Source organism: Pyxicephalus adspersus, chromosome 2, assembly GCF_032062135.1.
Source record: "Pyxicephalus adspersus chromosome 2, UCB_Pads_2.0, whole genome shotgun sequence".
Classification (NCBI taxonomy): Eukaryota; Metazoa; Chordata; class Amphibia; order Anura; family Pyxicephalidae; genus Pyxicephalus; species Pyxicephalus adspersus.
Genome location: NC_092859.1, coordinates 7218830 through 7234970, shown reverse-complemented (window position 1 = coordinate 7234970; position 16141 = coordinate 7218830). Strand labels below are relative to the sequence as shown.

The window sequence follows — 16141 nt, the reverse complement described above, 5'->3', positions numbered from 1 at the left end:
TATATATAGGTGTTTGAATAGGAGCTGTCCCTGGAAATTATTTAAACTACAACACTGAGGATATTTTGAGAGCTACTACAGGGACAGCTCTGGCTTGAAGATGAGTATTGCAGCCAGAGTTTAAATAAAAAATAAAAAAAGCCTAGACTGTCAGGCTTTAAGTGTATTTTGTACGTTACACCAATCTCTATGGTGGCTTTGCTAGATAACTCCCCTTAAAAATATTTAACTTTACTATTTAGCATAACTTGCAGTCTGTGCAATGCATTCTGGGTAGTCAGGAGAAGCTCATCCTTACTGGTTAGTGTATACCTACACCAGACCTTAGTATGCAGCCTATGGGAGTCTCCTGACCAGGCCATCTATTTGTTTTAAAGCTCTCTATTACTCCAACTAACTGAACTCAGAAACCGATCAAGCTGCACTTTTATAGAAAAAAAAGTTTATGGAGCTGGTATCTTTTTTTTTTTTTTTTTAAATAGACTTTAATGGTGTGAAAGTTGGGACTTGAGCTAAGCCTGCAGCTGCACAAACCAGAAGTCTTTTTGCTGGGGTTTTCTTTTTTCTGTTCTAGTGACAGAATGACTACCTTACCACCAATTCACTGAAAAACTAAGGACTACAGAACCCAGCCCCTAGACTGGGTTTGTGTTAGTGTTGCCACACCCTAGAAAAAAAAAAAGTCTGAAAAGAGAAAACAAATGCAGTTACCACACCAAGGATGAACCAAGAACAGTTAGCAGATCCTTACAAAATATACACGAGACCTTTGTAATTATTTTAAATATTTATTAAAAAACACAAAAGTTACTCTGAATGCTGTACAACAGCAGAATAATGTCAACACAAAGCAAATACATGTGCAAGATTTGAGGTCCATATGTACAACATATAGGGAGGGCATACAGATACTGTATAGAGCCACACATACAAACTCCTGTTTGTATCTTCAATACATGGCATAGGAGACATTGTTACAGAGTGTTAGAAGGAGCTGATGTATCTCCGATATCCCTACTGGGATACCAGAGCAGCCGACCCAAAACCCTTACTGGGATACCAGGACCCAAAACCCCTACTGGGATACCAGGACCGCTGACCCAAAACCCCTATTGGGATACCAGAACCCAAAGCCCCTACTGGGATACCAGGACCTACTGACCCAAATTGAGCATGAGATACTTTATTTTGGTTTGCTTAAAAGAGCACCCTAATTAAAATGGCCTTGGGACAAAAAGAAAAGCGATATATAAACCCTCACACCCAAGAGGCTGGCATTTGGTACGTCAGGGACTTCAGAGTCCCTACAACCCGACCCTTATCTTCAGCAAAACCCAATTCTCCTGCTCTGGTCATGAAGTCTAGTGCCCCAAGTATATAAATGGAGAAGAGATTCCCCATGCTGGCTGAGGGCCCTGGGAATACCTATTGATGAATCACCACAAGCTTGATAAAGATGATTGCCTTGACTAGATACATATAAAATCAAAATTAAAAAATGTTGAATACAGATGGAAACATTTGGAATCGTCATGTGCAAGTCATTAAAATATCTTCATATCATAAATATTTTGACACATTTGACCCAACAACCCTACAGAGATACAAAGTATCAATTTCTGGTGAATGGGTAGAAGCTTCACACTTAAGTGAATGGGATTTTTGGCTATTCCCTTTAGACAATAACTTGGTTTTACAAAATTATTCTATGCTCTGTTATCTGGGGTTTTAGCAGTGGTGGAAAAGGTCAATTAAAGGTCCAACACCATTAAAACAAAAAAAAAATTGAGAAGGAAGAGATAGAAGAGGAAAATTATTCTTAAAAATAGGCCAAGAATGTCCATTGTACTTGTCCCTTGTCTTCGTCTTCACGGCCATGGTCTCCAAACCGGCATTGAAGCTGGGTTAGGAGCCACCTGGTAGGCACCAGGGTTGGCGAGGGTACAGGCCGGCCAGCTGGGCACACTTCCAGATACACTGGGAGTAAGCGGGCCGGCGGTGCCCTCACAGGACGAGTTGCCAGGCTGTCCGTCAACTTGGCCGTTAGAATCAGGCGGCTTTATGAAACAGAACTTCCCCTGAAGATGAGCATGCAGCCCATTAAGTAAACGGTTCTTGGCCGACGGGACGATTTCCTGGATGAAGTTTTCTGTGTGAGTCAGGCAGTCACGGAACCCGGAAATGAAAAGCTTTTCAGAAGGTGATAGCCATTGCTCAGGGTCTGAGAAAGAAATGCAGGATGTTAGAAAAGTTTCAGGTAAATCTGTTTTAGGATAGATTAATATTGTACCTATAAATGGCAACAGCAACACACATGCAAGGTTTGTCTGATAATCGGCTCAGGGCTGATATTGGATGAGAATCTCGTGTGTACAGCACTCATTGTCCATATGACCGTAATGCAAGTGAAGAGGAGAGAGCAAAGCGGAGTGCCACTAAATCTTTCCCCCCCTCTGCATGGAGCACCTCCCCGGTTCTGTATGTACAGTGCTTGTCCATGCATCATGCAGTCATTGGAAAGGATAGTGAAAGATCCTTTCCAATGACAATTATTGCACGCGTGTACATAGCCTTAGACCACATTGACTTTCTAGTGTTGGACCTGTAAAAAGTCCAAAAAGCCAACTGGAAAACCAGCAAGGCAAAACTTCAAGGAATAGTAGTGGCGTGGTATGCTTGTAAAACAAAGTATTCCTCTTCACTAGGGAAATTTGCCAACCCTAGTATTATAGACTATATAGAAACAAGGTAGAGGGTTTTTTGGCAAAGAAACAATATATATTTCATAAGATAATAAAATAGTACAAAACTGCAATACTTAGCGTATGCACAATATTTGTGGCTGGACCATAGTATTTTTGGTGCAACATCTGGTTGCTAGACACTGATCACCTACTAGGTCACTTTTATATCCAAAGATTGCATCATGCTACCAATGTATGCGAGCGATAGGAGGGTTGCATGCAGCCTAATACCCCCAACGCGTTTTGCCTTTCATGGGCTTCCTCAGGGGTAGCTGTGCGCTTTTTTTTATAAAGGTATCGGTTGCATACAGTATCGTCCAGAGTAAAAGACATTTGGAGTAGGTCATCTATTTTGTTAGGAAGTATGAGTTCTCAGATAGCGGAAATTCTGGTCCCAGGAGTCTATATGTAACCAATAGGGGCTGCTGCCATAGCCCAACAATCAGCAAGAAATGGTATGTGGAAGGAGAGAGAGAGTTCACAGATGTCTGCTAGTCTGTGGTCCCAGGAGAAATCCTATGTTAAGGAGAGGGAGCTGCTTTTGCCTGTGTGTGGTCACTCACATACATTGGTTGTCAATGCAATCTTTGGATGTATAAAAGTGACCTAGTAGGTGATCAGTGTCTAGTTTGTTTCTATATTGCCTACTGGAAAACCAACCAAACTTGTCTGCTACATTGACAGATTTGTAACCTAGGCACGAAAATAAGAAAGTGGGGGGCTGTAAACCACCTGGCTCACTAACTTCACGATTTATAAAATAGTCTCTTTCTCAACCCCCGTGGAACTCTAAAATTTAGAAGTTGGAGGACCCCTGCTAGAACCATAGGTCAATGTAAAATACGCATTCCATTGGTCAGTGGAAATAATGCCAGCTTTACAGGTGGCCAACACAAGATCTGTCATGCTACGGAGTCTTCCAAATGGCATTGACGTGAGGTCATCATATGAGAGGTCAACCAGCCAAAGCTGAGGAACTCTAGGGTGCCACAGAACCCTGGTTGGGATTGTCCATTCTAAATCAATCATTCAGCTTCAAATCTGCAAACTTGCTTAGAATAAGTTCTACATAAGACCAAGAGTAACAGGTGAAGTAAATAATTTGGGGTTGCCTTGTATGTGCATCAGTCACTCATAGAAGCCAATGCCATTTCGGTGAACCAGAGCCAGGTCAAGGAAGAATGAAGGGTTTTACCCTTTTCCACTCCATTCAAAATCAAAGACAATGTTACCTAGAGATCCACTTATATAAAATATCATTAAGTCCTAGAAATTCACATGACAAATATATGAAGAGGCAGACTGAATTAAAGTCACATGATGAAAAGGTCCGTACCATGCATTTTCATAAGAAACGTGTTCCTGACATAGTTGACCGTCATCTCCAAGATCTCAGCTTTCTCAACCTTAGGATTGTGAAGCTTCTGCAAGAGAAGACAAACTTAAATTAACACTCACAGTCCTTTGTAACATGACATCAAAACAAAGCCAAATAAAAGCCAGAGATTATAAATTGGTGTGTGGTTTGTAGTAAAATACTGAAATTGACATGAAGTCTCCCATAACACTATGCGAGTTGAGCGTTTAGAGCAGGGGTGTCAAACTCTAATACACAGAGGGCAAAAATTAAAAACCTAGTCACTGGCCAACCTTGAAATTTATTGACGCTTGAAGAAGTTTTTCCTTCTCAGATATAAAACCTTTTCATAGGCAGGGTTCTCCCCAGGCCCTTTTAGCTGGGCGCGCCACCCGGCTGTTCTTGGGTGGTTACTAAAGAGTTGGTCACAATACAGGGGCTGCCACCCACCTACAATTTCTTCCCACCAGGCTTAAAAAATATTCTGGGTTCAGAACTGATATGGAAACCGAGGTTTTGCTTCACATTCAATCTGGAACAAGTCTATATTAGAGAAAGAGGCAATTTTTTTTTAAATTTTATTTACGAAAAAAATCTTTCCCTCTTTCTCTATTTGTAGGCTTCTGAGTCAAATTTCAATGGTAACATTTTTTGCGAAGGCCAACTAATATTCTATGAAAATCCAACCATTCAAGTCCATGCCTTGGAGTAACAAGGAAAAAGTACAGCTGAGGGGGAAATGCCAGACGCGGCCAATGCGGAGCTAAATCTTATGAGTGGGCCGCCGCTGGAACTCCCTCTTCATTGAAATAGCGCTGCTACTAAAATTCCCGGCATTACCTGCGTCTATAAAACAGTCCCAATGTGGGGCCATGCACAGGCAGAGAGCCTGCTGGTCTATAGATGTAAATGATGCCAGGAACTGTAGTAGCAGTGCTATTTCAATGCAGCTGAGGGCCAGCTGCAGTATATATTTAGGATTCCTTTGGGGAAAAGAAAAAAACATATATACTGGGGGCCAGAGTTATTCCTTATTAGAGTTAGACTTAATAACCTTATCTTAATTCCAGCAACTACCACTAGGGGCACTCTAAGCTATTCATCTAAGCTAATGTAATTTATTGCACAGCTTGCTCACATTACTTATACATTGATAAGTATGAACACTGACTTCTCTCTATTCTGCCTCTGTAGACCAATATAACCATTTGATGCTCTACAGAGCCTGAATGGTAAAGATTTCTCTGTTCTCTCCATTAAAAAAGTCCATAATGGTCAGAGTCATGTATCAAATGTGGGCTTATAAAGGGTTGTAATAAAAATGCAAATGTTTCTACATATGGATGGGATAAACCCCTCAATAGGGTCTTAGAAGGACCTAGTCTTCAACGTGGGGATGGGGAGGGTCCCAGTGCTCTGTGACGATCATTGTCACCAGGACTTCATTATGACTGCGTCAAAAATGGATAGATGGGTCAGCTTCCTGGAAAAATTTAGAAGATAAGGTGCCACTTGCTGGTATAGGCAATATTAGAGATTAGAGCCCCAACACGTTTCAGTGGCTACAAGGATCATGAGGAATGGAATTAGATAAGGGACCAGGAAAACAAATATTCTGTGTTCAATTAACCCCCGCCCATATGATTCCAGTGATCCCCCTCCTTTAAAGAGTCAATAGTTGCCTTCCAGTCTTCCATATTACTACCAACCAAGCAATGCAGAGCTCTTCCCAATTTAAGAGGGGACAGTAGTCACCCTACTTAATGTAAGATCAAGAGCCTAAAATATAAACTTCTATTATTTAGGAATGCATAGGTGGATATCAACTTTTTGGGATGTTTTTATACCTTTTCACACCCATCAATTAAGCTGTAATTTTGTTCAGAGCCATTTGAATCCCCAAACATTGCTTGTTTTAAAGGATAATAAAACAATACTCATTCTGCCGCCTAGTGGCCAATTAGCAAAACAGCACAAGTTACAAAAAGTAATAATTGGCCAAATCTCAACATAATTTAAATCATTACTTAATACATTACTTAAGGAACTCCATGGCAGACTTCCCCTTCCCCCAGATCTCTATCAAAGAAAAAAAATCCCTGGCATATGTCGATTGTCTCTTGGCACCCCTCCCACACAGCATGTCCAGGTCTGTGACCACACTTTTCCCCTATGGCAGGTAAACAGAAAGCTTGGTCACACACCTAACCCTGCTGAAGCCAATGAAGAGGAGATCTCTCCCCCAACACTACAGGCCCTCAATTATAGGTTGAGCAATTCGATGGGGCTTGGTCCGTCTCCCCTGCACCTCCTCCAAAGCTCCCACTTTAGGAAATACAGCAGTGTTTTTCAACCATTTTTGAGCCACGGCACATTTTTTACATTAAAAAAATCCTGCGGCACACCACAAATCAAAAGTGTTACAAAATTACACTTTGTAGCTAATTCTCGCCTCTAAAAATAAACAAGGCGCTTGAGCTACCTACTCCCCCCCCCCCCATATGATTCCAGTGATCAATAGGAAGGGTCAATAGTTTCCTTCCAGTCTTCCTTATTACAAGCCACCAAGCAATGCAGAACTCTTCTCAATTTAGGAGGGGACAGTCACCCTACTTAATGTAAGATCAAGAGCCTAAAATATAAACTTCTATTAATATTAAGGAATGCGTAGGTAGACATCAACTTTTTGGGATGTTTTTATACCTTTTCACACCCATCAATTTAGCTTTAATTTTGTTCAGAGCCATTTGAATCCCCAAACATTGCTTGTTTTAAAGGATAATAAAACAATACTCATTCTGCCACCTAGTGGCCAATTAGCAAAACAGCACAAGTTACAAAAAGTAATAATGGCCAAATCTCAACATAATTTAAATCATTACCAGAAGGAACTCCATGGCAGACTGCCCCTTCCCCCAGATCTCTATCAAAGAAAAAAAAAATCCCTGGCATATGTCGATTGTCTCTTGGCACCCCTCCCGCACAGCATGTCCAGGTCTGTGACCACACTTTTCCCCTATGGCAGGTAAACAGAAAGCTTGGTCACACACCTAACCCTAATGAAGCCAATGAAGAGATCTCTCCCCCAACACTACAGGCCCTCAATTATAGGTTGAGCAATTCAATGGGGCTTGGTCCTGCACCTCCTCCAAACCCCCCCACTTTAGGAAATACAGATATGAAATAAGACCAGTATTTTATATGGATTATTTATGGTCACTAACTCGATTGCCGGTCAGCTTCAGAAGATGAACCCTCATCTCTTCCAGACTCTGGTTGATCCGAGTGCGTCTCCGCTTCTCCAACCTAGGCTTGAGGATCTAAGGGACAGAAGAAAACAAGGAGCATAAATACCGCTCAATCCCCAACTACACCCACACACTGCGGCTAAGTCAGCCAGTAACAAGACAAATATAAAAATGGTGCAAGTACTATAACAAACAACATTATAGGTGTAATTGTTAATGCTACATTACCATGATTCCTTCTGTCACCAAGTTCTAATGGGAAGAGGGGGTTATAGGAGTGTTATGGCCTGCACATATCTAAAGGAATTTCCCACCTGATAGGTAAAGTTGATCTCTCGTTCTTCCATACCGTGTGTGCGCTTAATAGAAGTTTAGATCCCCCATCCCCATATCTTGCCATCTCTACCCCCTGGATAGAATAGTCATCTCCCATTGGTTTTGTTGACCATTTTGAAACCAAAAAAACAAAAAGGGTAATAAACCCAAAGTGTACTGAAAGCAAACCCAGAACCAACAAGGGTTCCAACAATTCCTTACTGCAAAACTAAATCGGGCAAGCAACTTTTTTTTTTTAAAGACAACATTGATGACTCTTAACATTTCCCCAATGTTTTTAAGAAAATAAACTCTTTAAAAAACTCAGGTTCTGTGGGAACCCTTACTATAAATGACTATATACACAGCCCACAGTACATTAGTGTGGTGGTCAGTAGGATGAATGTCTCTTACATTGCTGGTCATTTGGAAGAATGTCACCCTTACAGATAGCCAAAATGATCATTAGCGACACCTAAACTAAGACTTGTGACCTTATCTGAGGGATTTGTATTTTTCTTAACTAGGGGTTTCTTCAGCAGTGACCCCTAGTTAGGAACCTATATAATTCATGGGAGGTCATCACGTTATGGTGCCTCAAGGTACCGCCATTATTGCTCATGGCGCCATGCCTAAGACAAGATGATGGTAGATAAAATTGCAAACTGCCCTCCCAAGTGTGCCACCTTATACTGGAGTAACACTCCATTGTAATGGAAAAAAAATCTTTAAGTTAAAATGTGCAACATTCTTCAAGGAGTGCACATTGTACATAGAAATCACTCAGACTTCCTAAGAGCATTATGCCTGCTTTACCTTTATATGTCACTGGCATGCAAAGAGCTAAACTTTTAAATAAAGGGGCAAAGGAACCCAGCAGAAGAATAACCCCACTAACAATTTTATATAACAATGATAGAATAATGCAAAATGATTGCAATGTATCCTAATGACAAGTGTGCACTATAAAACTTTTATACAGGCCTAAATGTCACATACTATAAACACACACATATAATATATATATATCCATAAATGGAGGATTGCATGACTATAAAACTTTTATACAAGCCTAAATGTCATATAAAACATAGCTATAACTATAAACATAGCTATATATAAAAAAAATCATCCTAATTGTCATACTATAAACACACACACATTATATGTATATATCCATAAATCGGGGATTGCATGACTCACCCGCCTGGCTCTCGCCTTGTCCTCCGCAGGATCTTCCCCAGACATGGCTGCGGCAGCCAAACACTGACACGTGCAGCCCGCACACAGTTTAAATCCCCCTCTGACCACGCCCATCTCCACTCTCCTGTACACATTAAAGCATCAACCACGCCCACTCTCACTCCTTGCACGCGCCAAAGCCTCGACCACGCCCAGCTCAACCCTCTCCGCTTCATAGTCTCAGTCACGCCCAAATACTTAGCCACGCCCATCTCCATACTACCGAATGATTCTAAGTCTCAGCCACGCCCAACCCCACCCCGTGAACGTCACAGTATAGGCCACGCCTTTTCACACTTCCTGCACTTTTGTTCTTGTTCCTGCCTATTTGGTAGAAAGTAACGCCATGGCATTTGTACTCAATGGAAAGACTGCAATCAAACATTCTGGGTTGTAGAGGGATGTGACCTTAAAGTAGTGAGCAGGGTATGTTTGGTATTATCATTAATAAACAGGATTTATATGGCACCAACATATTATGTAGCGCTGTATAAAATAGAATGGTACATGATATAGCTAGTAGGAGTGACTGTGGAATGAGGCTGATGGTATTAATATGGGTAAAATAAATTAATTGAAAGAATGAAGTGCCTGCAGAGTTCTGGAACAAGTCAGGTGGTCATCCATAACTGATCATGGTGGGCGAGCTTCTCCGAGCTTCCTTGGTGGAGATGATTGGTTAACCATTAATGTTAATAATAGGCTTGATATGAAGGTTGATTGCTGGTAGTTGCACATGTTCAATCACTTTAGGTTTAGTCTACACGGACGTTTAACCCCCCCCAGGCATTCATTCTCTGAAATATGTCCAATATTTAATACATTTAATAATAAACTTTAAATAAAAAAAATGTTAAAACAAGGGTGCATAAAAATACTGAAACCTGTAATATAACTGTACAGTAGCATAAATATATATAAATATTATAATTATATACATATTATATAAAGATTTCTGTGTATTGGATTCAGTACAGCTTTTTTGTATTAAATCCAATACAAAATTATTTGAATTGATGATCGGAGGAAGAAGACGCGGTCCGAGGATGACATCCGGCGTGCAGGACCCGGGGGACACGGTAAGTTTTTGTTTTTATTGTTTATTTTTTTATTGTTTATCTGGGTTACCGCTTTGTGCATGTTTTTTTTACCCAGAGCCACACTCAGGAATACCACCGGGGGGTTTAACCTGAGGCTTTAAAAGCCCATGTTTGTAATTCCAGTGCATTCCAATGGGATAATCCACACGTTTGTTATAGATAACGCTCCTTGCAACGTTTAAAAAATGAAAATGCGGGTAAAAGCGTCTATAGATCCCAATGGGGGCGTTTTTCAACGTTTTCCCACACTTATAAGTGCTTGAAACGTAAATGCGGGAAAACACGGCATAGACATTTTCCAGCGGTATAAAGGCAAGCTTTAAAATGTGCATAAAAACGCAAATAAATGCCGTAGGAACGTTTACACGTAGGGACCCAGCCATAAACTCTCTGGTGGTAATCTCGAGTCTGGCTCAGGGTTAAATTTCATTAGAAAAAGTGGTAACCCAGAGCCACACTCGGTGGGGTTTATTTGGTCCCACAGCATCCTCCAGCGATGCCGGCCCAGAATTTGTGTCTGCTAGGGCAATGCATGGCTAGCATCTATGTCCCCAGGCCTCGCATCCCCGGCATATAAACTTTGGAGACACAAGACCAGGGCATGTGGATGCCGGGCGGGCATGGGATGTGTGTGCGTGCAAATATCCCGCTTTGATATTTAAAAATACTAAAATAATCATACCGCGGGAAATTAAGAACAAAAAAATGCATTTAAAATACACCATGTAAATATATAAAATTCCAAAAAGATCTATTTCTATATAAACATTATTTTAGCAGTTCTCCAAAGCTCGCACATGGAAGCATTGGTGGTTCAGTGGTAGAATTCTCGCCTGCCACGCGGGAGGCCCGGGTTCGATTCCCGGCCAATGCAACTGCTTTTTTTTATGTATAAATCTATTCTTATCTTCCATATTTATTTGATATCTTCAGTTATAACGCTTACATACTCGCACGAAATTCGTCACCCGCATGACTAATACAAACAGTTCAAGCTACAGTGTATGGTAAAGCCCTATCAGAATAGACTAGGGAACCTGAAAGTATATAATTCTTGTTTTTTGTTATAAACATGACTTAGAGCAGCAGTAACTCTTATGAGGAGGGTCTTTTTTTGGTTGCAATGCCTCCAGGTGGAGTCTGAATACATATTATTACTGTGATGGATTACACAGCCCAGGAAAATCAACATGAAAGCTTGGAAAATTACAGAATATTCTGCACTTGGTGATTTATCAGGCTGCAATATTGACTATATTATACATTTGACACCATTCAGTATATATAATCCTATTTAAATACAATGTATCATAATACAGTACCAAATACAGAGCTTCCTCTGTCCTAGGTGTGATGGTGGGAAAAGAAGTGTGTGCAGATCATTGTGTGAATCTGGAGCATGGCTGTTATTGGCACATGCTGCATGGAGGAAAACAAAGCTGCCCCCTGGGGTATTGCACATTTCCATCAGTGGTGACACCTCTGCTTTAATTACCCAGACACAAACCTCCTATTGGTATCCTAATGACTGCACATACAATGCATACAAATTCTGCATATATATAGACAGATCCCTGGGCACAACATCTACACTGAAGGAGAATAAAAGGCAGCAACAGAATCAATTATCTTTCCAAGCCTTTATAATATATTTTAAAAAAACATTAAATATTATGCCAGCCACTGTTGATAAGGGTAGAAACTTCAGTCAAAATTAAAGTCAACCAAATTAGTTCAATCTTCAAATTTGACATTGTGGCAAATTTCACACATTTTAGTCCTTAGTCGGACTCCGGAAATAAAGTTGGCTATTGTTGTAGTATGCAACCCTGTCAATACGTTCCCCGATTCTTCCTGATTTCTACAAAAAAATTAAAGTCTTTTATGGAATTCAACAAGAAGTTGATCATGCCATAGAAAGTGTCCTGGTAAACCCATGTCCTGATTCTACCCAAACATTAGATTCCACCATGTGATTTTTTGTGATAAAGTTGGACATTGTTGTAGTATGTGACCTTATCAATATGTCTCCTGATTCTTCCTGAATTCTATATGAAAGCAATAAAAGTCTATGGAATTCAGCCAGAAGTTGACCATCCCATAGAAAGTCTTCTCATGGACCCATGTCTTCATTCTACCCAAAAATGAGCAATTCCACCATTTTTATTAGATAACATTGGACATTGCAGTTGTATGCATTCCCTGATTCTTCCTAAATTCTACACGAAAGAATGAAAGTCTTCAATGGACTTCAACTAAAAGTTGGCCATGCCGTAGAAAGTGAACTCATGTCTTGATTCTATCCAAAAATGAGAAACCAACAATTTTTTGTAATGAAGGCAGACAGAGTCCCTGTGGATGTGTTCCTTCATTCTACCTGAATTCTAACAATAAAATGTACCAGATGAAGTTGGACAATATCTCAGTACATAGTCCTTGCAGAAGTATGCCTTTATACCTTAATTCTACTGAAGAAAGTAATCAAATGCAAAACTGTCCTCAAAGAAAATTAAAAAATGTTGAAATTCTATCAAAATTTGTCAAAACTTTCAGTAAAATCTAATGCCAACATCTCTACCAACTATGGCTGGCTTAAGCCCATCTAAACCTAGGACCAACAATGTAATACACTCACACGAAAAAGTAAGTACACCCCCCTTGTTTTCCACATATTAAAACAGACAACCATTAGATCTTTATTCCAACAGTGCCCACATATAAAGGTGACGTATTTAAATAAAAACACATGCAAGAAAAAATCCTACTCAATTATTAAGTTATTATTTAAATATATGAATATATTTATTAGTGTACCATAAAAAAGTAAGATTGAATGTTGGCTCTTTATAAAATATTTTCAGGAAGTTAACCATTTCCATGAGATGGGCTTATCACGGGATTGTAGGGAAGCTGAGAATCTCAAATTTTGTGGGAAGAGGATCCAACACTATATGATAAGGCATTAATATGGAATTTGGAAGTTCTATGCTATTCTACGAGAAGGTCCATTGATGTCTCCTTTGAATTTTTCGGGGGGTGCAAAATTAGCAGATCTTTTTTATTTTTATACAAAGTCCATGTTAATATTTCTAAAAAAACAGTCACAAGTTTAAACTATTTTTTTACAACAGTTTTTTCACCCCTTAAAATAACTTTCAGGTCCTCAGGGAACTCCTTCTATAATTACTATATCCACAGATCACAGTATATTAGTTTGGTGGTCAGTGGGAGGAATTCCTCTTACATGGCTGGCCATTGGGAATAATCTCAGCCTTACAGATAGCCAAAAACATCATTGGTGTCAATAAAAGAGACCCGAGAGGCTCAAACTGCTCATTGCTAAATGAACCTCTAGCAACGTCTGAAGGAAACCTGGTTGAGAAATATTGGTTTAGGCCATTTACCAATAGGTCATCAAAAAGTCAATTCTTGACTTGTCCTGAGTATGGAGATGACATTTACCAGGGCTCTTGGAAAGCTGAGGAACCTGTTAAGATTTTACTACATGGCTTATTTATTTACGAGTACACATCTGTTGTGTAAACTTGTGAAACTAGCATGAAGACTTCCCCTCTTCCACCTCTGAATTGTGGTTGTCATGTTTGCCATTTGTCCCGAAGTCATTGAAAAGTGAGAAGACCAGCCAATGACACCTTTTGAGGGACTCATTCAGGAGATCAAAGTTCCCCCCAACAATTCCTGAATTTTTTAAACAACAGACACACTTCTAGAATCTGGCTCCATCCGTATGAGAAAAACTGGATCGAGTGGGGTTTAGGCAGGTCTTCGTGAATGAAGATCAACCTTTATCCTTTATAGAGTTATCCTTTAATACCTTTAACCTATAACCTTTATGGAGGTATCTTTGTCCCTTACATCAGCTCTATCCAATATGGTATTAAAGTTGACTTTTTACCACATTGTCCAGTCCTAATCTTCACCAACTAATATCATGAGATAGCGTCTTTTTTGGGGGGAATATCACCCCTACAGTACCTACCTAGGTGAGAATAGTGTACCTGTGATAGATCCCAAAAGTCTGTCCTGCTCTCATTTCTGGGTCCAAAGCACTAGACTGGGCAGCAGGCGTGCATGTGAAGACAATGTGCCCAGGATGGTTCGGGGTTGTTGAGCATGGGCAGAGATGTTGTTGTGCATACGTCGCAGTAAAGAAACCTGGTGCAAGTCAGATGAGATGGGAAAATAGAAGCATGCTGATTATTATTATTAATAAACAGGATTTATATAGCGCCAACATATTATGTAGCGCTGTATATTAAATAGGGGTGGCAAATGACAGACAGGTACAGGAGAGGACCCTGCCCCAAAGAGCTTACAATCTAGGAGGTTGGGATATTGCTGGACTACATGGAAGGATAACCACCAGCTGTATAGTATTGGCGGATTTTCCTCTTTATAGCAGAACTGAACTCACCTCTCCTTGTTCCTTCCTTGGCCTAAAGCTACATACACACGTCAAATTTGTCTCGCCCGATAATCAGCATTGGCTGGATATCGGGCGAGAATCTGGCGTGTGTACAGCCCACGTCGTTCATCGTCTGTGGATCCATCCTGGCAGATCCACGAACGATGAGCGATCCTAATGCAAGGGAAGGGGGAGAGCGCGCAGCAGGGTGCCGCTCCATCGCTCTCCCCCTCCCCTCTCCATTGGGGAAGAATCAGATAAAAATTACCCTGGGGCAAATATGAAGTGCACAGCATTTCAGCTCCCTGCACACCCCTCCATTCTTTACCAGAATTCCATGAACCCCCTAGGGTTCCTCCAGAGGTTGCTGGGGGTTCCTTGAACAATTTGTAGCTCTTAGGTCAGTTTAAGTGACATCAATGATCCTTTTGGCTATTTGTAATGGTGACATTCTTCCCACCGACCTCTGTGCTAATAATCTGTGGATATATAAGCCTGGTTCAGTACTGCAATTTTCCAAAACTGTAAAAAGTTTTACTTTTGTGAAAGTACAGGCAATAATTTATGGTCAGCAATGCATTGGTGGTTCAGTGGTAGAATTCTCGCCTGCCACGCGGGAGGCCCGGGTTCGATTCCCGGCCAATGCAGTCCTATTTTTTATTTTTGTTTATTATTCAACAAATTCCATCAACTGTATCAAAGTTCATATTAACTCTGGTTTCTATACATTTTATATCTTTATTAATCTATTTTCATACTTGTAGCTACTTTGTAACTCAAAAGTGGACTTTATAGGACTTGAGTGACTTGAGTTAATTTTGAGTGGCCATTAGATAGTTCCTGACAGACAAGTGCTAGCTAGCCGTCAATGTATTGGTGGTTCAGTGGTAGAATTCTCGCCTGCCACGCGGGAGGCCCGGGTTCGATTCCCGGCCAATGCAGCACATTTTTATTTTTAAGGAACTTTAAAAGGCCTCTAAATTAATGCTCTGCAAACATACAACTACAGACTGCGTTGTTGATGAAAAAAAATATATGTCAACTGACAAAGAAGGTGTGTTGGACTGCAAAACATTGGAGATTATACTGTCATTGTACATCTTAAAGTTCCTAAGTAATATGGCCTATATTGTTCCTAATGTTATAGAAAGACTTCCTTTTCCCAGGTGCTGGTAAATGTACCCTTATGTAAAAAGCATGTGCACTATTCATTTTTAGAAATGCAATTAGTTATAAAATGTAATTAGATGAAGTTGGACAATATCTTAGTACATGGTCGTTGCAGAAGTATGCCTTTTTTCCTCCACCCTGACGCCCACATCCAACATTCATGATTTATTAAAATATGGTCAATGCAGAGGTATACATATTTTATTTTTTACTCCTGTAGCAGTTACCAATTTTTAGACCAAAAACAGCCCTCAATTTGAATAAGTTGTAGTGCAGTGCCACTGGTGTCCACTAGTCCTGATGATGTCACTGATAGGGGGGTATGTGATGATGTCACTAATGGGGCAGGGGTAGGTCTGGAAAAGAGGAGGGGCTTCATAGGATTGATCTTCTAACCCAACACCATTCCTCTCCAGACCTGAAACAGCCCTCAACAATAACACCTAGGATTGCTTTGCCCCTGGTGTTCACTTATCCTGTACAAGATGATGTCACTAATGGGGCAATAGGTGATGATGTCACTAATGGGGCAGTAGGGG

General features: G+C 40.4%; 1 protein-coding gene and 3 non-coding genes across 4 annotated transcripts; 3 read left to right on the top strand and 1 right to left on the bottom strand.

Annotated features, from left to right (window-relative positions):
- Positions 1-1103: 1103 nt before the first annotated feature.
- Positions 1104-8986, bottom strand: LOC140324916 (transcription factor HES-7.1-like). The gene is made up of 4 exons (XM_072403039.1): positions 8868-8986; positions 7326-7421; positions 4081-4168; positions 1104-2221 (listed from the first exon to the last, which is right to left on the bottom strand). The coding sequence occupies exons 1-4, from the start codon at positions 8979-8981 to the stop codon at positions 1869-1871; spliced, it is 651 nt and encodes a 216-aa protein (XP_072259140.1). The 5' UTR covers positions 8982-8986; the 3' UTR covers positions 1104-1868.
- A 1823-nt stretch (positions 8987-10809) lies between these two features.
- Positions 10810-10880, top strand: TRNAG-GCC (transfer RNA glycine (anticodon GCC)). The gene has a single exon. It is a non-coding gene; the product is annotated as a tRNA-Gly (tRNA).
- A 4128-nt stretch (positions 10881-15008) lies between these two features.
- TRNAG-GCC (transfer RNA glycine (anticodon GCC)) lies at positions 15009-15079 on the top strand. Its single transcript has one exon. It is a non-coding gene; the product is annotated as a tRNA-Gly (tRNA).
- Positions 15080-15302: 223 nt separating this feature from the next.
- On the top strand, positions 15303-15373 carry TRNAG-GCC (transfer RNA glycine (anticodon GCC)). The gene has a single exon. It is a non-coding gene; the product is annotated as a tRNA-Gly (tRNA).
- The last annotated feature ends 768 nt before the right edge of the window (positions 15374-16141 follow it).